General features: G+C 44.8%; 1 protein-coding gene across 4 annotated transcripts in view; it reads right to left on the bottom strand.

The window, feature by feature from the left end:
• Positions 1 to 26,333, bottom strand: part of LOC309553574 (A.superbus venom factor 1-like) — a 1,719,715-nt gene that overhangs the window by 512,172 nt on the left and 1,181,210 nt on the right. For all 4 annotated transcript variants that reach the window (XR_014225177.1, XR_014225178.1, XR_014225179.1 and 1 more), the window contains exons 31-32: positions 24,463 to 24,553; positions 23,663 to 23,714 (exon numbers count right to left, since the gene is read on the bottom strand). Coding sequence is in view for 1 of the 4 variants with exons in the window: in XM_082254846.1 (XP_082110972.1) it covers positions 23,663 to 23,714; positions 24,463 to 24,553 (143 nt within the window). In the remaining 3 variants the exon portion in view is untranslated. The remainder of the gene's footprint in view (positions 1 to 23,662; positions 23,715 to 24,462; positions 24,554 to 26,333) is intronic.

Genomic DNA, 26,333 nt, shown 5'->3' with positions numbered 1-26,333 from the left:
CACTGGGGGCCAGTCAAACAGTGTAACAAGGACCAATTCAGCTTAGAGGGCGGGGATGATTGTGGCAGAGTATGGGTTAAATGTTCAGTGTCTCTTATATGGAGTAAAGCTGTGCTTGAAGGATATGAACAGTCTGCTTTAAGCCGTGTTGTATCCACTGACTCCTTTAGGGTGGCAGATGGTGCGGCCTGTAGTGAGCTCCTGAATCACAACTGGAGTATCTGAGTGGGGTAGTGGATGGCAGTATTGTTGGGGGATGTCTGAGAGTTGGTTGGAGTGCTCAGTACCACCATGCTAGGGTTAATTAAATCACTTGTGCATGCTAGAATGCTCCTCCTCAGGCAAGGCCCCAGGCTCAGGTAAGGTCTAGGCCGCAAGCACAAAGCCCCTCTGTTCGGCCTTCCAACTGGTCTAGGAGGGTCTGGCTGGGACTTGTAGTCCTTCAGGTGCACTTTGCTGGAGTGTGCTGGCCACTGGTGGGGAGAGGGATGCCGCCGAACGGCTCCGGGCCTAGGCCAAGATGGCGGTCGCGGCCGTGGAGGAAGGAGTCGGCACCAAGCCCTGGGGCCCCCACTGAAAAGATCCCGGGCTGTGTGTGGTGTTGATGCCTACCTCCTTCCCCGATGACTCGGTCCCGTACTGCGTGGACGGTGTCGGCGCTCGCGGCCGGATGCCGCCGTACTCGAGTCCGCGGCCTCTGGTCCGGCCTAGGCCGCAAATGTCGATCCTCCACGAATGGTCCGAATTTAAAAATTTTTGGCCTGGTATGATGTCCAGGGGTTGTGGAAGCTCGATGGGCACTTTTGAACTCCGTCGGTGTAGGCGAATCCGAGGATTACCTCAGATTCACTCAAGGGATCGGCGGAGCTCTTGACTTCCACTTCTGCCTCGGTCCCCTTCCGGTCACGCCCCCTCGCCATTTCTTACCTAGGAGTCTCCTTAACTCCTACAATAGACAAACTCTATCCAGCCAACTACCCACCCATGATACAAAAATTGAAACAGGATCTCTCTGATTGGTCACGTTGTCACATTTTCTGGTTAGGCAGGATCAATGCGGTTAACATGACTCTACTTGTTCCATATCCCGGTGCTGAAATACCACATCCAGAAATTGCAAGGACATATTTTCAAGTTTATCCTGGGAAGGAAGGGGTATAGGATCAATAAACACACTCTCCTGTGCTCCCGGAAACAAGGGGGTCTGGGAGTTCCAGATCTCTGGAAATACTATCAAGCAGCACAACTGGCTCAATTTTCCATTATCTACTCTAGAGGGGGTTAAGCCTGACTGGTACTCCATGGAACGTCAAGCAGTTCCCCTACACACCATTGATTACTTGGTTTGGAGACCTGCTCACTCTTGCCCCCAGTAATGGCCCCTTCCCTCTCTCACTTCTTCTCCATTTGTGATACAATACACAAGTTATTTAAAGTCACTTCCCCCTGGGCTCCCCTCACTCACATCTTCCATAACCCGGCCTTCCCTTCTGGTGAGAACATAGGGGCATTTAAATGGTGGACAGACAAAGGCCTATACAGAATTGGCCACTTTTTGGATAGCTCGGGTCCTCTAACATTCTTTCATTGTACCACTAAGTTGAAGATGCCACCTGTGGAGAGATTCCGTCTAACCCAAATTACGCACTTTCTTCACTCACTTAGGTTCAGATCCCCTGAACCCCTGCGGGTAACCTCTTATGAACAATGGTGCTCAAATTTTTGATGTCAAAGGGGGAATCTCTCTTATTTACGCTCTACTGAACGACGCCCAAACCAAACCTACTTACATGCTCAAATGGGATCAAGACCTCAACCTAGAGTGGGACCTCTCGAACTGGCACGCAAATGTTGGGCGCTCTTTTCGGGGAGTTCACAACATTGGTCTCATGGAAGCTAATCTCAAAGTTCTCATGAGATGGTACATGGTGCCCGCTAGACTGGCCACAATTTTTTCCTCCGCTTCCCCGACCTGCTTTCGAGGATGCAATCTGACTGGCACTCTTCTCCACATTTTATGGGAATGCCCCAAGCTTAGGATGTTTTGGCAGCGTATTCATAAAATAGTCCGACAGATTACTGGTCTCATGGTTCATCTATCCCCGGCTCAGGCCCTGTTGTGCCAACGCATTCCCAAAGTCCCTAAGCACACCCAGACTCTTATCTTCTACATCTTCTTCGGTGCCAAGATGACGATAGCCAAGCAGTGGAAGCTGCCATCAGTTTCACCTCATCAGGCTAAACGTAAGATCTCATGGATAATGGCGCAGGAGAAGATGTTTCGTATTTTGGATGACTCCAAAGGGAAGTTTGAAATGATTTGGGAACCCTGGGCGGCCTTTGCAAATGTTACTATTTGATGCGGCTTCCAATACGGGCATGAGTGATGGACCTTGGACCGCAGGAACCTCCTTACCTTCTTTTTCCCCTACCTCCTTTCATTCTTTTCTCTTTCCTGAGTCTCTGCTTCTTTTTCCATATCTCTACCTTCTCTTCCTTCACTCTGTTCTAGGTTGTTAGCTATAACGTAATCACAACATTTTGCTAACAGACCCGAACAGGAGAGCTCGTTGGACAAGGTCCGGAGTCCTTCTTCATGGTCTCGTTGGGATTAGTTCGGAGTATTTTAACCTTACACAGTTCAGGTTTACTTTTAGACCCCCTTGGGGCTGATTGTTAGGCAACCTTTATGCTGTACACATTTGGAGTGTAGATCGCTTGGGTTACTCTGGGATTGCATAGTTGACGTGCAGAGCGCCTCCCCTGAGACACAGCGTGTTCCCTTTAGGGGTGTCTCAGTAGTGGTGCTCTACTGATACGGAGGGGACCCCCCAAGGTTCCCAGAAGGAGATATACTTTTTCAGAGATATACTCCTTAACATGCCTGTTTTGGGTTTTTTTTTTTCTCCTTTTTGACTCTTACTATGATTGCTGCCTTGACTACCACATGCCCACTTAACACTGATGTTCCATGTTCTCTGACCATTGTTAATAACTGGGTCATTTTCTTCATTGCTGTATCGCTACTATTGTTACATGTATTTGTTACTTTCTAATAAAAATCATTGAAAGAAAAGGCAAAGGATAAAGAACAAAAGGGCAAGAAAAGACAAACAAATGGGAAATTGAAGGAAAGGGAATAGAAAAATAAGGCATGGAAAGACAAAGAAAAGAGGAAACACAGGAAAGCAAAGGAAAATGAAAGGAAGGGGAAATAAAAAGAAAGAGAAGAGAAAGGAATGTAGAGAGCAAATGTAGAGAATGTAGAGAATGGAAAGAAAAGGCAAATGAAAGTGAAAGGGAAATAAAGGGAAAGGTAAAAAGGGAAATTAAATAACAGAAAAATTAAAGAGGCAACAAAGGGAAGGGAAGGGCAAGATAAAAAAAAAAGCAAAGGAAAGGGAAAGAGAAAGGAAATAGAAGAAAAAGGCAAGGAAAGACAAAGAATGGTAAAGAAATGGAAAGGGGAAAGGGGAAAGGAAATAGGGGCGTGGCTTGACGCGCGGGAGAGATGGCCGCATTTTAACTCGGCTCCGTCGGCATCTCCCTTACCTCGGCGCATAGCGACCTAAATCCACACCCATCCTGACACAAGATGGGCAAAATCTCCAAGCGGACTCCACAAAAGAAGCATCCGCGCTCCAGGGGACTTGATTCAGGCAAAATTATCCAGGATCTTTTCAAGTCTCACTCACAGGGCAAGAGCAGCATGGCAGGCTCCAAGATGGCGACGGCTTCATCCCGAATGGAAGAGGAGGACTGTGACCTAGACTCCCTGGCTGCTTCTGAGGACTTGGGAGGTGAGTGCTTACAAGCTGATCCTCCACTAACTTTCAATGATATGACCGCTATAGCGGCAGATATCAAAGGGTCATTTTTAGCGGCCATAACTGACCTGAAAGCGGACATCCTAAGTATGAGAGAACAGCTTGCCACGGGAGAAAAAGCAGGGAAAGCCAGGGACAGGGCTATACATCCGCTAAAAGAAGTGACTCTTTATCACTCCTCACAACTTATCGCCATGAACCGCCATCTGGAAGACCTCGATAATAGAAGCAGGCGTAATAATATCAGAATAAGGGGTGTCCCAGAGGGGATTGAGAACGAGCAAATTAAACCTGCCTTATGTTCCATCTTTAATGGCCTCCTTGGCAGACCAGCAGAATCTCCCATAGACTTTGATAGAGCTCACAGGGCCCTCAGACCTAAAGCTCCTGACAATACTCCTCCTCGGGACATTTGCTGTCTAAGTAACTAGCCATTGAAGGAAGAAATCCTAAAACAAGCCAGCCAGAACGATCAAGTTATATTTAACGACCAGCAGATACAGTTCCAAGGCTTGTCTCCTATCACTTTAAAAAATAGACGTGCACTGAGACCCCTCTTGGAAGTGCTGAAAGCTAATAATATAACTTATCGCTGGAAATTTCCTTTCTCTTTACAAGCCTCTCATGGGGGCAAACAGTATATGCTCAGGACTCCAGATGAGCTACAGAATTTCTGTGCACTACTGAGATTGGACCCTGTGAGCTTGCCTGAATGGTATGCAGAATTTCTGCTACCACCTACAACAGCAGATTCCTCTGGAGCCTTGAATTCTTCCCCGCTATGCACTCCCTTTGGAAAAGGGGGGAAGAAACAGAAACACAAGGATGCTAAAAATCTGTTTGCTTCACCACCTAGGACACCGAGAACAAGGGACCATAGGAGGCAAGATATATAGGAGAATGACTGCTTGACTGTTCCATGCTTTTTCCTTTTTTTTATTGTTCGCATTGATCCAGGGTGTTTTTGCTCCTACCCAACGCTTTTATACAAGAGACATGATACAACTTCACTCTCTGAACGATGAGGAATTTAAGGCTAGGTTTTGTCACTTTTATAAAAGAGACATGCTACAACTCCACTCTTTGCACAATGAGGACCTTAAGGCTTTGCTATGGGAATGTCAGTTCATGCAAGGAAACAATTAATACAACTGAACTGGAGATTCCTGCTCCACCATTTGGGGGGATTTTTTCATCCTCAGGCAGAGGAACTTTGTTACAGTTGTTGGAGATGGTTATCCAGCGTGAATAAGCAGGAACAAACTTGAGACTCTGAATGGACTATGAATCACCTCTAGAGGTGGTTCTGGAAGAGAAAGTGGTTAGAAAATCAATGCAAAATCTGCATTTTAGGAAGACCCCACTAGGTGGCAGCAGGGGTCAAATAATATAGTTACATGTAATTGTAATAGATTGAATCCTGCTTATTGCCGTCTGCTCCTAGAGCTCTGTCGTTCATACTTTTCAGTTAAAGATATTTCTCTGACTTCCTGTACACATACAGTGCCTTGCGAAAATATTCGGCCCCCTTGAACTTTTGAACCTTTTGCCACATTTCAGGGTTCAAACATAAAGGTATAAAAAAACTGTAATTTTTTGTGAAGAATCAACAACAAGTGGGACACAATCATGAAGTGGAACGAAATTTATTGGATATTTCAAACTTTAACAAATAAAAAACAGAAAAATTGGTCGTGCAAAATTATTCAGCCCCCTTAAGTTAATACTTTGTAGCGCCACCTTTTGCTGCAATTACAGCTGTAAGTCGCTTGGGGTATGTCTCTATCAGTTTTGCACATCGAGAGATTTGTCCATTCCTCCTTGCAAAACAGCTCGAGCTCAGTGAGGTTGGATGGAGAGCGTTTGTGAACAGCAGTTTTCAGTTCTTTCCACAGATTCTCGATTGGATTCAGGTCTGGACCTTGACTTGGCCATTCTAACACGTGGATATGTTTATTTGTGAACCATTCCATTGTAGATTTTGCTTTATGTTTTGGATCATTGTCTTGTTGGAAGACAAATCTCTGTCCCAGTCTCAGGTCTTTTGCAGGCTCCATCAGGTTTTCTTCCAGAATGGTCCTGTATTTTGCTCCATCCATCTTCCCATCAATTTTAACCATCTTCCCTGTCCCTGCTGAAGAAAAGCAGGCCCAAACCATGATGCTGCCACCACCATGTTTGACAGTGGGGATGGTGTGTTCAGGGTGATGAGCTGTGTTGCTTTTACGCCAAACATAACGTTTTGCATTGTTGTCAAAAAGTTTGATTTTGGTTTCATCTGACCAGAGCACATTCTTCCACATGTTTGGTGTGTCTCCCAGGTGGCTTGTGGCAAACTTTAAACTCCTATTTTTTTTGGATATCTTTCAGAAATGGCTTTCTTCTTGCCACTCTTCCATAAAGGCCAGATTTGTGCAGTATACGACTGATTGTTGTCCTATGGACAGAGTCTCCCACCTCAGCCAGAGTGATCATGGGCCTCTTGGCTGCATCTCTGATTAGTCTTCTCCTTGTATGAGCTGAAAGTTTAGAGGGATGGCCAGGCCTTTGTAGATTTGCAGTGGTCTGATACTCCTTCCATTTCAATATTATCGCTTGCACAGTGCTCCTTGGGATGTTTAAAGCTTGGGAAATCTTTTTTGTATCCAAATCCGGCTTTAAACTTCTCCACAACAGTATCTCAGACCTGCCTGATGTGTTTCTTGTTCTTCATGATGCTCTCTGCGCTTTAAACGGACCTCTGAGACTATCACAGTGCAGGTGCATTTATACGGAGACTTGATTACACACAGGTGGATTCTATTTATCATCATTAGTCATTTAGGTCAACATTGGATCATTCAGAGATCCTCACTGTACTTCTGGAGAGAGTTTGCTGCACTGAAAGTAAAGGGGCTGAATAATTTTGCACGCCCAATTTTTCAGTTTTTTATATGTTAAAGTTTGAAATATCCAATAAATTTTGTTCCACTTCATGATTGTGTCCCACTTGTTGTTGATTCTTCACAAAAAATTACAGTTTTATATCTTTATGTTTGAAGCCTGAAATGTGGCAAAAGTTTGAAAAGTTCAAGGGGGCCGAATACTTTCGCAAGGCACTGTATATACATTTGTCTTTTGAACATCCTTTGTATGTAATTATTACTTTTCCTCCCTTGTCTTTGAGTTGGGGTTCTCCCCCTTTTCGGTTTGCACACGAGGTATACGTTGATAGATACTCGAGGCGAAGTGGAGATCCGAATACAAAACACAGAAACGCAATTTGGAAGTGACCGTTATCAGGTGACACCTCACTCACCCTTTTCCCTTGCACGGATCGGTTAAGACCTATAACTTTCTTTGTTATGGTTTTTTGCTTTATCTATTTCTCTATACCAGTGTGCTTAGACAAACGGGGGAAAATGGCTAGCTAGATGCTATGAAGTATTGTTTTTGAGCAGCCCCAGATCATAAATGTAACAGTCAGTTAGTAATATTTCATGTAAACACAATAGGCTAGGCGGGACTTTAAGTGAGACCCCAGCAGGTAGTGCCCGGCGTCTCCATCCCTATATCAAGAGAAAAATGAGGTTGAAGGATTATAAGAGGTGCATGAAAGTCAGCCAGCCCCCAGTCTGATGTACTCACCCTCAAGTCTGTCACCAACCAAGTAGACCTGTCTCTTGATACAAAGAACAGGGGTTTAGTTGACACACATTTGCAAATGCATGTGAAAGCTGCAGAGCCACTTCACGGCACCCTGTTAAATCTGCAGTCCTAACACTCCTAATTTAGTGTCTCCACACTGGAAGCACATGGCTGCTAATGGATGGATGGGGGAACAGATGAGAGGGAGACAGCCCAACCCCCCCAACCCACCCTCATCCATGACTGGTCTGTTGTCTCAAAACTCAAATAACTAAGTTGTAATGATGGTACAAACTGGAAAGGACCAGCTGAGAAGCATTACACCTCCATCCCCTTGGTGGATGCAGTATAAAGACAGATAGGGATTTTATATATGGGGCATGGCCTGTAAAGCACAATGCCTTTCAATCCCTAATTTCCTATTTGGGACTTTGTGTGAGACAAGCAGGTCATGCTATTGGTCTCCATCCCTGTATACGGAAAAATAAGGTCAAATCAGACTGCATCCACCCAATTTGCAAATGTGTGTCAACTAAACCCCTGTTCTTTGTATCAAGAGACAGGTCTACTTGGTTGGTGACAGACATCCATTAGCAGCCATGTGCTTCCAGTGTGGAGACACTAAATTAGGAGTGTTAGGACTGCAGATTTAACAGGGTGCCGTGAAGTGGCTCTGCAGCTTTCACATGCATTTGCAAATGTGTGTCAACTAAACCCCTGTTCTTTGTATCAAGAGACAGGTCTACTTGGTTGGTGACAGACTGGAGGGTGAGTACATCAGACTGGGGGCTGGCTGACTTTCATGCACCTCTTATAATCCTTCAACCTCAGTAATATTTCATGTTTCAGGTTCATAAAAATTTTACTGACAAGTCGCATTCTATGTTTTGAATGTTTTCTTATTTTTCAAAAGAGGTGGCAGATCGCCCATAGCTGAGTACAAATTTTACCTTTTTACACTCACTACTTGCTTGCATAAGCAGGGCGTCTCCGTGCGCCTCAACTACTTCCCCCAATAGGAGTGGGTGGTCTGATTCCCTGGGAAAGAACTAACTTTTTTGTTGACTTCTGAGTAGTGTTGAGCGAACACGGACTGTATTATTCGTGTTCGTACCGAATAATTGGATTTTTTGTACCCGAACACGGACACGGACACTTTACTGTATGTTCGGGTAAAAATCCGTGTTCGGTCGTTTTATTTCCGGGTTTTGCATGCTTTGGCGCTCTTTTCATGGCGGGCTTTCAACAGCCAATCAACAATCGTTTAACTGGTGTGCCTTAAGCCATCCCAGCCATGCCTGCAAATGTCTCAGTAGCTGTGATTGGCCGTCTGAAGCATGTGACCAAGTCTTTATAAGTTCGAGGCAGCCGCAGCGGCGTCATTATGCTGCTTAGATTCAGGGACAGAGCACACATCAACGTGCTGGCTGCTGATTAGGGAAAGATAGGCAGGAAAAAACCATTTGTGTCCGGATAGAATTGAGGGACAGGTCGGAGTGTTTAGGCAGGGCGAGTTGTAGGCATTTTAGGGATAGAGTCTGCTGAATTATATAGGGTCAGTGTCTTCTACAAACTACAATCGATATTGCTGTGTGGGGGGTGGGGTCTGCACTCAATCCTGATCTACGATCTCTTCTCAATCCTGTTAGGGACAGAGTCTGCTGAATTTTAGGGAAACTGTGTTCTACAAACTACAATCGATATTGCTGTGTGGTGTGGGATTGGAGATAGGCAGGTGTCAGTGATCCACATCCATTTTTCTGTGTGTGAGCTGCAGTGAACACAATCTTTTTGGGCTGCAGTGAACACAATCTTTTTGGGCTGCAGTGAACACAATCTTTTTGGGCTGCAGTGAACACAATCTTTTTGGGCTGCAGTGAACACAATCTTTTTGGGGTGCAGTGAACAAAATCTTTTTGGGGTGCAGTGAACACAATCCTTTTTGGTGTGCAGTGAACACAATCTTTGTGGGGTGCAGTGAACAAAATCCTTTGTGGGGTGCAGTGAACACAATCTTTTTGGGGTGCAGTGAACAAAATCCTTTTTGGGGTGCAGTGAACAACATCCTTTTTGGGGTGCAGTGAACACAATCTTTTTGGGGTGCAGTGAACAAAATCCTTTGTGGGGTGCAGTGAACACAATCTTTTTGGGGTGCAGTGAACACAATCTTTTTGGGGTGGAGTGAACAACATCCTTTTTGGGGTGCAGTGAACAAAATCATTTTTGGGGTGCAGTGAACACAATCTTTTTGGGGTGCAGTGAACACAATCTTTGTGGGGTGCAGTGAACACAATCTTTTTGGGGTGGAGTGAACAACATCCTTTTTGGGGTGCAGTGAACAACATCCTTTTTGGGGTGCAGTGAACACAATCTTTTTGGGGTGCAGTGAACACAATCTTTGTGGGGTACAGTGAACAGAATCTTTGTGGGGTGCAGTGAACACAATCTTTGGGGGGTACAGTGAACACAATCTTTGTGAGGTGCAGTGAACACAATCTTTGTGGGGTGCAGTGAACACAATCATTGTGGGGTGCAGTGAACTCAATCTTTGTGGGGTACAGTGAACACAATCTCATACTGAAGGTTTGAGGGTGCTGCCTGTTCCATACTCCCCCTACTCCTCATCTAGCCTTTTAGGGGTACAAACAATAGTAATTGGGGCCTAGTGTGGTTGTGTACGTGTGATATACATACACTTTTTTGGGATCATATTTTCTATTCCGCTATTTAATCAAAAACCTTTGGGGATCAGTTAAATTGGGGGATAGTCTGTGTTGGTACGTGTGAGAGAGATCCACCTTTCCAAGTTGTTGGGGTTCATCTCATACTTCTGAAGGTTTGAGGGTGCTGCCTGTTCCATACTCCCCCTACTCCTAGCCTTTTAGGGGTACAAACAATAGTAATTGGGGCCTAGTGTGGTTGTGTACGTGTGATATACATACACTTTTTTGGGATCATATTTTCTATTCCGCTATTTAATCAAAAACCTTTGGGGATCAGTTAAATTGGGGGATAGTCTGTGTTGGTACGTGTGAGAGAGATCCACCTTTCCAAGTTGTTGGGGTTCATCTCATACTTCTGAAGGTTTGAGGGTGCTGCCTGTTCCATACTCCCCCTACTCCTAGCCTTTTAGGGGTACAAACAATAGTAATTGGGGCCTAGTGTGGTTGTGTACGTGTGATATACATACACTTTTTTGGGATCATATTTTCTATTCCGCTATTTAATCAAAAACCTCTGGGGATCAGTTAAATTGGGGGATAGTCTGTGTTGGTACGTGTGAGAGAGATCCACCTTTCCAAGTTGTTGGGGTTCATCTCATACTTCTGAAGGTTTGAGGGTGCTGCCTGTTCCATACTCCCCCTACTCCTAGCCTTTTAGGGGTACAAACAATAGTAATTGGGGCCTAGTGTGGTTGTGTACGTGTGATATACATACACTTTTTTGGGATCATATTTTCTATTCCGCTATTTAATCAAAAACCTTTGGGGATCAGTTAAATTGGGGGATAGTCTGTGTTGGTACGTGTGAGAGAGATCCACCTTTCCAAGTTGTTGGGGTTCATCTCATACTTCTGAAGGTTTGAGGGTGCTGCCTGTTCCATACTCCCCCTACTCCTAGCCTTTTAGGGGTACAAACAATAGTAATTGGGGCCTAGTGTGGTTGTGTACGTGTGATATACATACACTTTTTTGGGATCATATTTTCTATTCCGCTATTTAATCAAAAACCTTTGGGGATCAGTTAAATTGGGGGATAGTCTGTGTTGGTACGTGTGAGAGAGATCCACCTTTCCAAGTTGTTGGGGTTCATCTCATACTTCTGAAGGTTTGAGGGTGCTGCCTGTTCCATACTCCCCCTACTCCTAGCCTTTTAGGGGTACAAACAATAGTAATTGGGGCCTAGTGTGGTTGTGTACGTGTGATATACATACACTTTTTTGGGATCATATTTTCTATTCCGCTATTTAATCAAAAACCTCTGGGGATCAGTTAAATTGGGGGATAGTCTGTGTTGGTACGTGTGAGAGAGATCCACCTTTCCAAGTTGTTGGGGTTCATCTCATACTTCTGAAGGTTTGAGGGTGCTGCCTGTTCCATACTCCCCCTACTCCTAGCCTTTTAGGGGTACAAACAATAGTAATTGGGGCCTAGTGTGGTTGTGTACGTGTGATATACATACACTTTTTTGGGATCATATTTTCTATTCCGCTATTTAATCAAAAACCTCTGGGGATCAGTTAAATTGGGGGATAGTCTGTGTTGGTACGTGTGAGAGAGATCCACCTTTCCAAGTTGTTGGGGTTCATCTCATACTTCTGAAGGTTTGAGGGTGCTGCCTGTTCCATACTCCCCCTACTCCTAGCCTTTTAGGGGTACAAACAATAGTAATTGGGGCCTAGTGTGGTTGTGTACGTGCGAGATACATACACTTTTTTTGATCATATTTCCTATTCCGCTATTCAATAAAAACCTTTGAGGATCAATTGAATTGCGGGATAGTCTGTGTCGGTACGTGTGAGAGAGATCCACCTTTCCAAGTTGTTGGGGTTCATCTCATACTTCTGAAGGTTTGAGGGTGCTGCCTGTTCCATACCCCCCCTACTCCTCATCTAGCCTTTTAGGGGTACAAACAATAGTAATTGGGGCCTAGTGTGGTTGTGTACGTGCGAGATACATACACTTTTTTTGATCATATTTCCTATTCCGCTATTCAATAAAAACCTTTGAGGATCAATTGAATTGCGGGATAGTCTGTGTCGGTACGTGTGAGAGAGATCCACCTTTCCAAGTTGTTGGGGTTCATCTCATACTTCTGAAGGTTTGAGGGTGCTGCCTGTTCCATACCCCCCCTACTCCTCATCTAGCCTTTTAGGGGTACAAACAATAGTAATTGGGGCCTAGTGTGGTTGTGTACGTGCGAGATACATACACTTTTTTTGATCATATTTCCTATTCCGCTATTCAATAAAAACCTTTGAGGATCAATTGAATTGCGGGATAGTCTGTGTCGGTACGTGTGAGAGAGATCCACCTTTCCAAGTTGTTGGGGTTCATCTCATACTTCTGAAGGTTTGAGGGTGCTGCCTGTTCCATACCCCCCCTACTCCTCATCTAGCCTTTTAGGGGTACAAACAATAGTAATTGGGGCCTAGTGTGGTTGTGTACGTGCGAGATACATACACTTTTTTTGATCATATTTCCTATTCCGCTATTCAATAAAAACCTTTGAGGATCAATTGAATTGCGGGATAGTCTGTGTCGGTACGTGTGAGAGAGATCCACCTTTCCAAGTTGTTGGGGTTCATCTCATACTTCTGAAGGTTTGAGGGTGCTGCCTGTTCCATACCCCCCCTACTCCTCATCTAGCCTTTTAGGGGTACAAACAATAGTAATTGGGGCCTAGTGTGGTTGTGTACGTGCGAGATACATACACTTTTTTTGATCATATTTCCTATTCCGCTATTCAATAAAAACCTTTGAGGATCAATTGAATTGCGGGATAGTCTGTGTCGGTACGTGTGAGAGAGATCCACCTTTCCAAGTTGTTGGGGTTCATCTCATACTTCTGAAGGTTTGAGGGTGCTGCCTGTTCCATACCCCCCCTACTCCTCATCTAGCCTTTTAGGGGTACAAACAATAGTAATTGGGGCCTAGTGTGGTTGTGTACGTGCGAGATACATACACTTTTTTTGATCATATTTCCTATTCCGCTATTCAATAAAAACCTTTGAGGATCAATTGAATTGCGGGATAGTCTGTGTCGGTACGTGTGAGAGAGATCCACCTTTCCAAGTTGTTGGGGTTCATCTCATACTTCTGAAGGTTTGAGGGTGCTGCCTGTTCCATACCCCCCCTACTCCTCATCTAGCCTTTTAGGGGTACAAACAATAGTAATTGGGGCCTAGTGTGGTTGTGTACGTGCGAGATACATACACTTTTTTTGATCATATTTCCTATTCCGCTATTCAATAAAAACCTTTGAGGATCAATTGAATTGCGGGATAGTCTGTGTCGGTACGTGTGAGAGAGATCCACCTTTCCAAGTTGTTGGGGTTCATCTCATACTTCTGAAGGTTTGAGGGTGCTGCCTGTTCCATACTCCCCCTACTCCTCATCTAGCCTTTTAGGGGTACAAACAATAGTAATTGGGGCCTAGTGTGGTTGTGTACGTGTGATATACATACACTTTTTTTGGATCATATTTTCTATTCCGCTATTCAATAAAAACCTTTCTAGGGCAAGATCTTAAATTACAGAAATATGAGGAGACCGTCAAATAAGGGCCGTGGCCTGGGTCGTGGTGCTGCTGGTAGAGCTCCTGTTGCAAGGAGAGGACATGGTCGATCTGTGCCAGCTACACGCACAAGTGAAACACCTTCCTCAAGTGTGAGTAGGCGACAGAACCTGCATCAGTATTTGGTAGGGCATCAAACGCCCCTAGAAGTGATGAGGCCAGAACAAGTTGAGGCGATAGTAGATTGGTTTGCTGCTGACAGTGCCTCCAGTTCCTTCACATTGTCTCCCACCCAGTCTACTGCAGAAAGGTCAGAGTTGGCACCTGCAGCCAATGTCCAACCGTCTTTCACCTCACCCCCTTGCAAATCAGGCCAGCAGTCTGAGCCCCAAGCCATACAGCAGTCTCTTATTCTTTTTGAGGACTCTGTCAGCAGGGTTTCCCAGGGCCATCCACCTAGCCCTGCCCCAGAAGTGGAAGAGATTGAGTGCAGCGATGCCCAACCACTTATTTCTCAAGATGAGTACATGCAAGGATCATCGCAGCACGTCTCCGATGATGACGAAACGCAGGTGCCAACTGCTGCGGCGTTCAGCATTGTGGAGACCGACAAGGAGGGCAGGGGTGAAGACTGGGTGGAAGATGATGTGGAGGACGATGAGGTCCTCGACCCCACATGGAATGAACGTCATGCAGGTGAACTGAGTAGTTTGGAGGAAGAGGCGGTGGTCGCACAGAGCCACCAGCACAGCAGAAGAGGGAGCAGGGTGCAGAAGCGGAGCGGCCGTGCCCTAGACACTACGCCCGCTACTGCCCAACGCAGCAAGGGAACGAGCGCACCAAAGTCAGCTCAAAGGAGTTCTCTAGCGTGGAAGTTCTTTAGAAAATGTGCTGATGACAGGACACGAGTGGTTTGCACCCTGTGCAATCAGAGCTTGAAGCGAGGCATGAACCTTCTCAACCTGAGCACAACCTGCATGATCAGGCATCTAAGTGCAAAGCACGAGCTGCAGTGGAGTACACACCTTCAAAACCAAGAAACGTCTCTGGCTCATCCTGCTTCCTCTTCTGCTGCAGTCTCGGCCGCTCCAGCCACATCTGTAGTGATACCGGCACCTGCCACCCCGCAAACAGACGATCTGTCAGCAACACCACCACCTGGGTCACCAACAACCATCTCCACAATGTCCCGTGGAAGCGTTCAGCTTTCCATCTCCCAAACACTTGAGAGGAAGAGGAAGTACCCCCCTACCCACCCGCGATCCCTGGCCCTGAATGCCAGCATTTCAAAATTATTGGCCTTTGAAATGCTGTCATTCCGTCTGGTGGAGACGCACAGTTTTAAAAACCTTATGTCGGTGGCTGTCCCACAGTACGTCGTGCCCAGCCGCCACTACTTTTCCAGGCAAGCCATCCCTTCCCTGCACAACCAAGTGGGGGAAAAAATCAGGTGTGCACTGCGCAACGCCATCTGTGCCAAGGTCCACCTAACTACGGATACGTGGACCAGTAAGCACGGTCAGGGGCGTTATATCTCCCTAACGGCACACTGGGTAAATGCAGTGGCGGATGGGCCTGAGGCGGATAGCAATTTGGCGCATGTCCTTCCACCACCGAGGATTGCAGGGCGCTTCAGTTTGCCTCCTGTTCCTAGCTCCTCCTACTCCGCTTCCTCATCCTCTACCGCCTCCTCATCCGGACAGCGTAACACCTTCACCACCAACTTCAGCACGGCCAGGGGTAAACGACAGCAGGCAGTTTTACAACTTGCCTGTTTGGGGGACAAACCACACACCGCGCAGGAGTTGTGGAGGAGCATGGAACAGCAGACAAATGAGTGGTTGCTGCCAGCGAGCCTCAAGCCCGGCCTGGTGGTGTGCGATAACGGGCGAAATCTCATAGCAGCTCTGGGCCTAGCCGGTTTGACGCACATCCCTTGCCTGGCGCATGTGCTGAATTTGGTGGTGCAGAGGTTCCTTAAAAACTACCCCGATATGTCAGAGCTGCTGCAGAAAGTGCGGGCCGTTTGTGCGCACTTTCGGCGTTCTCACCCTGCTGCTGCTCGCCTGGCAGCGCTGCAGCGTAACTTCGGCCTTCCCGCTCACCGCCTCATATGTGACGTGCCCACAAGGTGGAACTCCACCTTGCACATGCTGGAAAGACTGTGCGAGCAGCAGCAGGCCATAGTGGAGTTTCAGCTGCAGCACGCACGCGTGAGTCGCTCTGCGGAACAGCACCACTTCACCACCAATAACTGGGCCTCCATGCGAGACCTGTGTGCCTTGTTGCGCTGTTTTGAGTACTCCACCAACATGGCCAGTGGCAATGACGCCGTTCTCAGCTTAACTATCCCACTTCTATGCCTCCTTGAAAAAACAATTCGGGCGATGATGGAAGAGGATGTGGCACAGGATGAGGAGGAGGAGGAGGATGAAGAGGTAACATTTCCAAGGCTTTCAGGGCAGTCATTCGCAAGGGGCTCCGAGGGTGGGTTCCTGCACACGCAAACGCCAGGGACGCAATTGTCCAGCAGGGGCACAGTTCTGGAGGATGAGGAGGATGAGGAGGAGGAGGAGCTGGAGGAGGAGATGGAACCATGTTCACAGCAGGGTGGCACCCAGGCCAGCTCATGGCCATCACTGGTGCGTGGCTGGGGGGATACAGAGGACACGGACCATACACCTCCCACAGAGGACAGCCTTTCGTTGCCTCTGGGCAGCCTGGCACACATGAGCGATTACATGCTGCAGTGTCTCCACAACGACCGCCGAGTTGCCCACATTCTAACTTGTGCTGATTACTGGGTGGCCACGCTGCTGGATCCCCGTTACAAGGACAACGTACCGTCCTTAATTCACTCACTGGAGCGCGATCGCAAGATGCGCGAGTACAAGCGCACGCTGGTAGACGCCATGCTGCTGGCATTCCCATCTGACAGCGGGGCCACAGTGGAAGCACAAGGCAGAGGAGGAGGAGGAGGAGGTCGCCAACGCAACCAGGGCACCGCCAGCACCTCAGAAGGCAGGGTTAGCATGGCCGAAATGTGGAAAAGCTTTGTCAGCACGCCACAACAAACAGCAGCACCAGCAGCTCAGATGGAACGTCTTAGCAGGAGGCAGCATTTTACCAACATGGTGGAGCAGTATGTGTGCACACGCCTACATGTAGTGAATGACGGGTCTGCCCCCTTCAACTTCTGGGTCTCCAAATTGGGCACATGGCCTGAGCTTGCCCTTTACGCCTTGGAGGTGCTGGCGTGCCCTGCAGCCAGTGTATTATCTGAACGGGTATTTAGCACGGCTGGGGGCGTTATAACAGACAAGCGCAGCCGCCTGTCCAGAGACAATGTGGACAAGCTCACGTTCATTAAAATGAACCAGGCATGGATCCCACGGGACTTTTCCGTACCTTATGCAGAATAGCAATGGATACCGACCTTACCCACCCATTGTTCCATTTTTGCTCTTTCTCACTCTTTTGGGGTGTACCCTCATTTAAAATTTGTGAAAAGAAGCAGTGTTGGCTACCTCGTCCTCCTCCTCAGGGCCAGATTAATGTAGGGGCTATTGGAGCTGCAGCTCCAGGCCCCTACCTTTTATATAGGCCCCGGGTTGGCCATATTCACTGTTACCGCTCTTCTGTCACTTGTAAACACAGAAGTCTGGCTTCTATGCTCGCTTCCCCAGGCAGCACCCTCAGAACCTCCCCACACAGCGTGAAGGCCGGACAAGGAGGGACAGTTGGCGATGCATGGATGTGTTTATGGGCTTCAGAGACAGCATCCCATGTTGAATTAGGCATGCATGGCTGCACCCTTCCTCCTCTGGGTGCATGGCAAGGCACGGCCCTAAGGCCCTTCAAAATCCTCAGCACCAAGCCCATGATGCTGTTAATCCGGCCCTGGTCCTCCTCCACCGCCGCTTCCACCTACACCGCCCATAGGTGTGCGCAGCCTATTGCATTAAGGTGTGCACCCCAAAGTTGAAATACACATGCATGTGTTTGCCAGCAGGGAGAGTAATGTATCGGGGCCATGTACCTGTAGGCAAGGAGAAATAGAGCAGAGCAGGTCCCAGGGAGATCTTTCCCATCTCCTCACTGGCAATGCTATGTGCCCTAGGTGATTAGGGTGTGCCCAGGCACACCCAGCACACCCTGTGCGCACGCCTATGTCACCGCCACATCCACCACCACCTCAACCTCCCTCCTACTCCATATGGGCCTCGTCCTTCAGAGATGAAGAAGAACATTGTTTTATTTTTCTGTTTTTTTTTGTTGTTTTAAGTTATTTCCCTATCCACATTTGTTTGCAGAGCACTTGCCATGCTCTTAATTACGTTTTGCTGCCATTTGCAGCACTCTAGCCCTTTCCTTTGGTGTTTTAGAGCCATTTTAGTGCCTTAAAGTTCGGGTCCCCATTGACTTCAATGGGGTTCGGTGTCCGGGAAAAGTTCGGTAAAAGTCCGGGACACGGACCCGGACTTTTTTTTAAAGTTCGGCCGAACCCGTCGAACACGGACATCTAGGTGTCCGCTCAACCCTACTTCTGAGGTCAATTAGACGCAGGAAGTCAACAACTACTAGTTGGTCTACTTCTTCTCTATACTCTATCTTCTATCCTATCTCTATTCCCTTTACCTTTTCATCTCATCTCCCTGCCCTCTACCCCCCCCCCACCTCCTCACCAATTGTAAAATATGGCCTACTCTAATTTGGGTAAGACGCCATTTCTCATATCTCATAACGTTAATGGCCTTAATTAGCTGGAAAAAAAAAGGAAACGTTTGTTATATGAATTGAAAAAAACAAAGGCTCAGGTGGTCTCTTTACAAGAGACACACTTCCGTGGCTCGAATGTCCCTAAATTGCATACAAAATATTATCCCACAGCATACCATGCAACTAACACACAGGCCAAAACAAAGGGTGTAACGATCCTGCTCCACAAAAATTTGGACTTTAAATTGGAGGAACAGCTAATGGACCCAGAGGGGAGATATTTGTTCCTGTCAGGACTACTCAATGGTAAACCAATCACTCCTACAAAATTATCAAAAAAATCAAAGAACTACTTAAATCACTGACGCTTGTGGACGCGTGGAGGACGGTTAATCCCTCAGAAAGAGACTACACTTTCTACTCAGCAGCACATAAACGCTACACACGTATAGACCACGTTTACATTACACAAAGGGACCTCCCTAAATTGATTACAGCTAACATAGGAATAATATCTCTCTCGGACCACGCTCCCGTGTCAATTTCTTTACAAACAGGCCTACCTGGCAGGAGGGAGTTCAAATGGAGATTGAACTCCTCCTTGTTAGTGAAACGAGACATACAAGCAGATGTACAAACCTCTATCACTAATTATTTCAGGGACAATACCTCAGAAGAGGTTTCCCGCTACTTTTCTGGGAGGCTCATAAAAGCGTGATAAGGGGAGAGCTTATTAGACATGGAGCTGCCCGGAAGAGAGCTAATGAGAATTTGATAGCCGATATCAGCAAGAAAATATCGACTTTCGAATCACGGCATAAAATCAGTGTGTCACAGAAGGTGGAGCAGGAACTTATTTCACAAAGAAAAACACTAAATGAGATATTGCAATCAAAAATTAAAAGATCTATTTTTTTTAAAAAAAATCCTTATATTATGAGCAGGGTGATAAGGGGGCAGACTATTGGACAAAGCCTTAAAAGAGGCACAATTTGACAACAACATACATTGCATCAGGGGTCAGTAGAGTAGTCTACTGCGGGACCCGTGCAAAATAGCTGAGTGTTTTGGAACCTTCTATTCCAAACTTTACAACATTCAAACGCAAAACAAAATAGATGGTCTTGAAAATTCCAGAGACCAACAAATCATAGAATATCTTCAACGCAGTGGAATACCAGTCTTGCCACAGGAGGCCGTAAAAGATTTAGAACTGGAGATCTCTATAAATGAAATTAAAATGGCAATTGCAGACTTGCAAGTAGGGAAAAGTCCTGGGCCCAATGGATTTTCCACCCAGTACTATAAGCTTTTTGTAGATGAGTTGGCTCCCCACCTAGCTAAAGCTTTAAACTATATTCTAAAACAACCTGCACTGACCAGGGAATTTCCGTTGGCCCACATCTCGGTGATCCCCAAACCAGAGAAAGATCCAACCTTATGTGCGAATTATAGGCCAATTTAATTACTAAACATAGACCTTAAAATCCTAACCAAAATTCTGGCTAACAGATTGGGATCACTGTTACACCATGTTATAGGACCGGAACAGGTGAGTTTCATGCAAGGTAGGGAAGCCAAGGATAGTGTAACAAAAGCTCTGAATTTAATCCATGGAATAAAGGGCACAAAAAAAACCCGAAGGCCTTTTTCTGTCCCCAGATGCCGAAAAGGCATTCGACAGGGTTTCATGGGATTACTTGATTCACACCTGCAAACACATAGGTCTTGGCCCCAACATGTTAAGCTGGATTCAGGCCTTATACACAACCCCCACAGCAAGAGTTAAAGTCAACAATACCCTGTCACCTCCTTTTCCTTTAAAAAATGGAACCAGGCAGGGTTGCCCCCTGTCCCGGCTACTGTTCATATTAACCCTTGAACCACTTATAAGAACCCTCAATCTCACCCCTGACATACATGGATTTCATAGAGGCACAAGAGAATTCAAACTCTCAGCGTGCGCTGACGATTTGCTGTTTTTTATCTCTCAACAGCACATTTCTATTCCAAATTTAAACAACCTATTTAAATTATATAGAATTCTTTCCAATTTCAAAATAAATCATAGTAAATCAGAAGCCTTAAATCTGACACTCTCGCCTGATCTCCTAAAGCTCACAATGGAAAATTGTCCATACCGATGGGAAAGGCATACCCTGAAGTATTGAGGTATTAAGCTTACATCCCGTTTGGAAGATTTATTTGAAGCAAACTTTACCCCACTTCTAAAACAGATTGCTGCGGATTTAAAAAGGTGGAACGTCAAAACTTTCTCTTGGTTTGGTAGAGCCTCTATAATCAAGATGACAGTCCTACCAAGACTCCTTTATCTTTTCCACGCTCTCCCGATTAGGATACCAGCATCCTTTTTTTGTAAATTAGCCTCCCTACAAAGGACATTCATTTGGGCAAACAAAAAGCCACGAATACGACTCAAATATTTCCAGCTGCATAAATTAAGTGGTGGCATGAGTCTCCCAGACTTCCACAAATATTATCAAGCAACTCATCTAACGAGAATCCTGGATTGGTTTTGCCATTCAGGCAGCAAAGACTGGGTGAGCGTGGAACTGAAATGGAGTGACACCCCCCCTCACCACCTACTGTGGACCAACCAGCGAAACCATCCAATAGAAATTAAGAGACACCCCTTGATATCTACCACATTGAACATTTTTCAAAATGTTGCACATAAACATAACATATCCACATTTCCAAGCCCACTTACGCCGCTGTTAAATAACCCATATTTTCAACCTGGTATCAATAACCGCTCTTTACTAACAACTCAAAAAGACACAGCCTGCCCCCTACTCATTATGCATTGCTTTCACAACTCCAACATTAGACCCTATGTAGATTTGAAAAACATCTGTTACAGCAAAACACCTTTACAATATTGGAACTACATACAGATACGAGATTTTATTTTACACCTTAAAACACAAAGACTTACTCACTAGACCATTGACCCAATTCGAAAAGCAGTGCCTCCGAGGTGACAAAATCGATGGAGCAACCTCCCAATCATACAAATTGCTCATTGAAGTGCCTTCAGGTTTTGATGGTCCATATAAAAAAGTTTGGGAAAAAGATTTAGGGCGCTCCATCACTTCAGTACAATGGGAGAGGGTTTGTTACTTCTCCCACAAGTGCTCACTAAGCACCAGATTACAGGAGACTTCTTATAAAACACAATGGTCCTGCATGCCTGTTACCATTCACCGATGGTCTAGTCAGTGTTCAGATAGGTGTTGGAGATGTGGTTCTTCGCGAGGCACATTTCTACACATCTGGTGGGAATGCACACATATTAAAGGCTACTGGGAAAAGGTCAATAGTTGGATACGTCACATCACTGAAACCAAATTAAATTTAGATGCGGCATGCTGTCTACTACATCTCAACCAACTTACCTACCGAAAATATAAACGTTCACTAACAAGACATCTCCTTAATGCAGCTAAAGCCCTGATACCCTTGCACTGGAACTCCAAAAAAATTCCTAGCATCCCGGAATGGCTCACTAAGGTGAGGTCCATTTAGGAGATGGAAGAGACTCTAGCAATTAGAACGGAAAGAAATTATCTCTTTCAAAGGCTATGGTTCCCCTGGCAATTATTTACAGTTTCAAAAGAATATCAGGGATTAATGAACACTTAGTCCTAACTAAAAACTCATTGGGGGGCTATGACTGGAAGCATAATTTCCCATCATTCCTTATCCTAACCCCCCCCCCACCTTATAATTCCCTCCTTTCATTTTCCGCTCCTCTTTCCTCACTCTTTACTTTCTTCCTTTTTTCTAAACTTAACTCCTTCTTTGTTTCCTTTCTAAATAGGGGATGAACTTTCTACTCTTCTTCATGTTCATCCTCTAAATACTCCACTGGGGTATTGGACTAATATCGAGATATACTTATTATTTATAAGCCGGAGTTTATACTACTGTGATATATTTGCACTAGCACCTTCTCCCCTTCCTTGGAGTCGAAAGCTCATCATATTTGCTTATTTTTGATGTTAACGGTTATTCGACAATTTTGGTTGAATTTAATTTCACTTTACTATTGTATTACATGTTCTCTGTTCTCTTTTTCAGTACAATGTTGTAATTTTTTCTTATTTAATAAAGCTTTATATTGTGAAAAAAAAAAGGAAATAAAAGAAAAATGCAAGGAAAGACAAAGAAGTAATGAGAAAGGAAAAAGAAAGTGAAAGGAATGTAGATGGAAACAAAGGAAATAGAAGGAAAAGAGAAGGCAAATTAAAGTGAAAAGAAAGGGGAGAAAGGGGAAAGCAAAGAGAAGGCAAAGGGAAGGAAAGACAAAAGAAAGAGATAACAAAAGAAAAAAAAAGGGAAAATCAAAGAGAAATTGAAAGGATAAGAGAGGAAAGCAAATGGAAAAGATAGGAACAGAAAGAATAAGAAAGAGAAAGAAAAGAAAAGGGAAATGAAAGGAAACACAAGGAAAGTAAAGCAAAGATAAATTAAAGAAGAGGAAAGGAACAAATAAGGCAAGAAAAAGGGAAGAAAGGGAATAATATGAAAGAAAAGGGAAAAAAAGAATAGGAAAAAGAGGGAAAGGAAAATAATAGGAAAGCAAAAAGAAAGTAAAGAAATTAAATAGAAAAGCTAAGAAAAACAATTTTGTATAGACTTTGTAAAGTCACAATTCTGCAAACTCTAACAGTGGCTTAAAAAAAGGAGCCACAGCAATTCCAGCCATTAGTAGGCTGGTGGCCTTGCTGATCTTAAAGGTTTCCCTGAGCCACTAAAGCAAAACCAAAAGCAAATATTAACACAATTACCCTTCAGCTTATCTATGTAATTTATTTTACATTAAATATTGAAAATCCACCAAATACTAGAAACGTGGTGAACAGTGGGAGAAACTGAACTGTAAGTCAGTTTTCTATCTTTCACAATGCAGAGAGTAGGCTTTGCACACGTTCTTCCCAGATTGCACTGCTCTGTGTAGAATCAGTGGGCCCCAATAAGTATCTTTCTCCACAGTATGCTACCAATTAAAAAATGAAAAAAAAAAAAAATATTACCCTTCCCTTACCAGATCATATTTGCCATGTCTATGCAAACCAAGCTTCCCAAGCAAGTGCAGGCCCTCTAAGGCACATTTAGACTTTCATTTTGAAAACCCCTCTCTCCGCCCCCTTCTTGCTTCAGGAGTCCTGAGTTGTTGGGTAAATGATGACTTTCTGTAGGTAATTTCAACTAAAACATATTCATACCTTGCACAGATCTCAAGTGAAATAGTCGAAATAGCCCCTTCTGGTCTCCTAACTGAAAGAAAATATATATTAATGTACAACGACTCCACCCAGAATTTTGATTTGTTGTTTTTTGGATTTGTGGTGGGGAAATAAAGAACACATTTTTTTTTTGAGAAGGTAATACTCTACCGTATGTTAAATAAAGAATTCTATGTTTTTTGCTTCTTTAAGTGCCCATGAGTTATTTCCTGACAGTTTTGATAATATTTAACAACAAGTATACTTAAAAAAAAAAACAACATTATTTTAATGAGCTCCTGTCAAGTGACTATGCCTAGGGCTGAGAAGAACATCTTGGGAGAATAATATTATCAGTTTGCTAAAGGCAGGAGGAAACATGTTCTCAGTCTTCTCCCCCTTGCTGATCACTCACTGGGTCTCAAGGTGAGCAACGCATAAGGGTGCTGATATGTGTGACTTGTGCATACGGCCAAGGACTTAAAAGTTACTGTGCATACATAGGGTTTTATTTCACTTCATTATCTCTTAGCCAGTAAATTGATGCCAGACGTAGATGCAGACTTTGAATCATGCCAAAACTAGTATAAAGCTGGCTGTTTTGGGTGAAAGAAAGATAGCATGTCAAAAATATATTAAATTATTTTTAGAGGACCAAGATATTCCACAGGGTTTTACAAACCTAGAGCCCCTCTAAAATCCTTTCTTGACCTAACTCTAAGCTCTGCTCAGATCTATGATAACACTTAGACAACATATCAAAACCAAGACTGTAAAAGGTCACCAGGCGACACACTTACCATGCTCTTCCTCTTTAACCTTGACTGTCAAATCATAGTTTTTGCATTGCCGTTCTTTCTCTGACACATAAGCATGATACACTGACATGACCTGAGAGAAACACACACATTTAATTTACATGGTTTTGGGGAATAATAAAACCATCATAGTAACTAATGTAGAGTCACTACTCCCTTGCACTGGCTAGGTGTGGCAAAAAAAATTACAAAAACGGTTTGTGGAAATTGTGCTGAAGTATCTTTCCATTCAGAGGGACCATTCCCTACTGGGCACTTTTACCCCCTTCCTGTCCAGGCCAATTTTCAGCTTTCAGCACTATCACACTTTTAGATTTTTTTTTTACACAAATAGAGCTTTCTTTTGGGGGTATTTAATCACCACTGGGTTTTTTATTTTTTGCTAAACAAACGAAAAAAGACTGAAAAAAAAATTCATAGTTCGGGTAAGTTTTCTCCTTCACTGATGTGTGCCGATGACGCTGCACTGATGAGGAGACACCGATGGGGTGGCACAGATGGGCACTGATGAGGTTGCTGTGGTGGGCACTGATGAGGAGGCACGGATGAACCTGCACTGATTGGTGGCACTGATAGGTGGCACTAAAGGGCACTAAAAGGTGGCACTGATAGGCAGCATTGATGGGCACAGGTAGGTGGCACTGATAGGCAGCACTGTTAGGTGACACTGATGAGGAGGCACTGATGGGCACTGATTGGCAGCATTGATGGACACTGATTGGCAGAACTGGTGGGCACTGATAGGCAGCACTAGTGGGCACTGTTGGGGCTGCACTCAAAATCAGGTCACTGATAATCAGTGTAGAGATCCCTTTAACACAAGCCGGTCATCGTCTCTTTTCTCCTCATGCTGTCAGAGCAAGGAAAGGAGTGTCGATAACCAGCTGGTGTTTACATTGTGATCAGCTGCCATTGAAAACAGCTGATCAGGTAGTGAAGAGCTACTGTGACTGGTCCTTTCCCCTGATCTGTGATCAGCTGTGTCCAAAGGATGCCCTCCTGGCAAAGTAAGCCCACGCTGTAGCGGGTAGAAAGTGGTTAGGAAAGAAAGTAGCATATGACTCTTATTGTCAGATAAAGTTTCTTTAGCTTATCAAAGTGTTTCTGAGTATAGGTCTGTTGATAGTTACTGTATGATTGACCCACTATATCTGCTGGAAGTCTACTCCAACCACCAACTAATTTTTCAGCAAAATAACACTTTCTAAGATTAGTTTTGAACTTTTATCCTGCTAGTTTGAGGTCATGTCCTTGTATTCTTGATCTTATCTTCATATTGAAAATACTGCCCTCCTGAACCTCATGCACAAACTTAATACATTTAAAGGTTTCAGTCATGCACTCCCTTTCCCTTTTCAAAAGTTTATTAAGATAAATCTGCACTCCCAAAACACTTTGGCATTTTCTGAGATTTCGTGACTAATTGTATCTGCAAAATAAGAGCCCGTAGCGCTATCATCTCTAATGAACTAAAGATAAGTAGGGATGGCCTTGCGGTTCACGTGGTGGTCCGTTCGCGGCAAACTTTTCTCGTTTGCAGCCCGCCGATTTTGCAAACATATGGCGTTGTTCATGGTGGCCATATTAGTTTACATTGGGGAAAACTTTGACCCATGACTTACACCAACCATGTAAGTGAAAAACTATCTGCAAATATGTTATGCATGTATTATATAAACAAGATGTTTTTTGTTAGAATGTTATACATAATGTCTCTTTGGACACTTACAGATAGGACATTAGCGTTATCCCTGACGAAGGGGTCTCAAGAACCCCGAAACGCGTTGGATCATCTGGTCCTTTGGTTGAGTTTCTCTGGTCATATTGCACATACACCTGCGCTTGCAACTGTT

This window comes from Pelophylax lessonae (genome assembly GCF_965119305.1).
Source record: "Pelophylax lessonae genome assembly, chromosome: 4".
In the NCBI taxonomy this organism is placed as follows: domain Eukaryota; kingdom Metazoa; phylum Chordata; class Amphibia; order Anura; family Ranidae; genus Pelophylax; species Pelophylax lessonae.
Note: the sequence above shows the minus strand (reverse complement) of the source record. Positions and strands in the feature narration are given on the sequence as shown.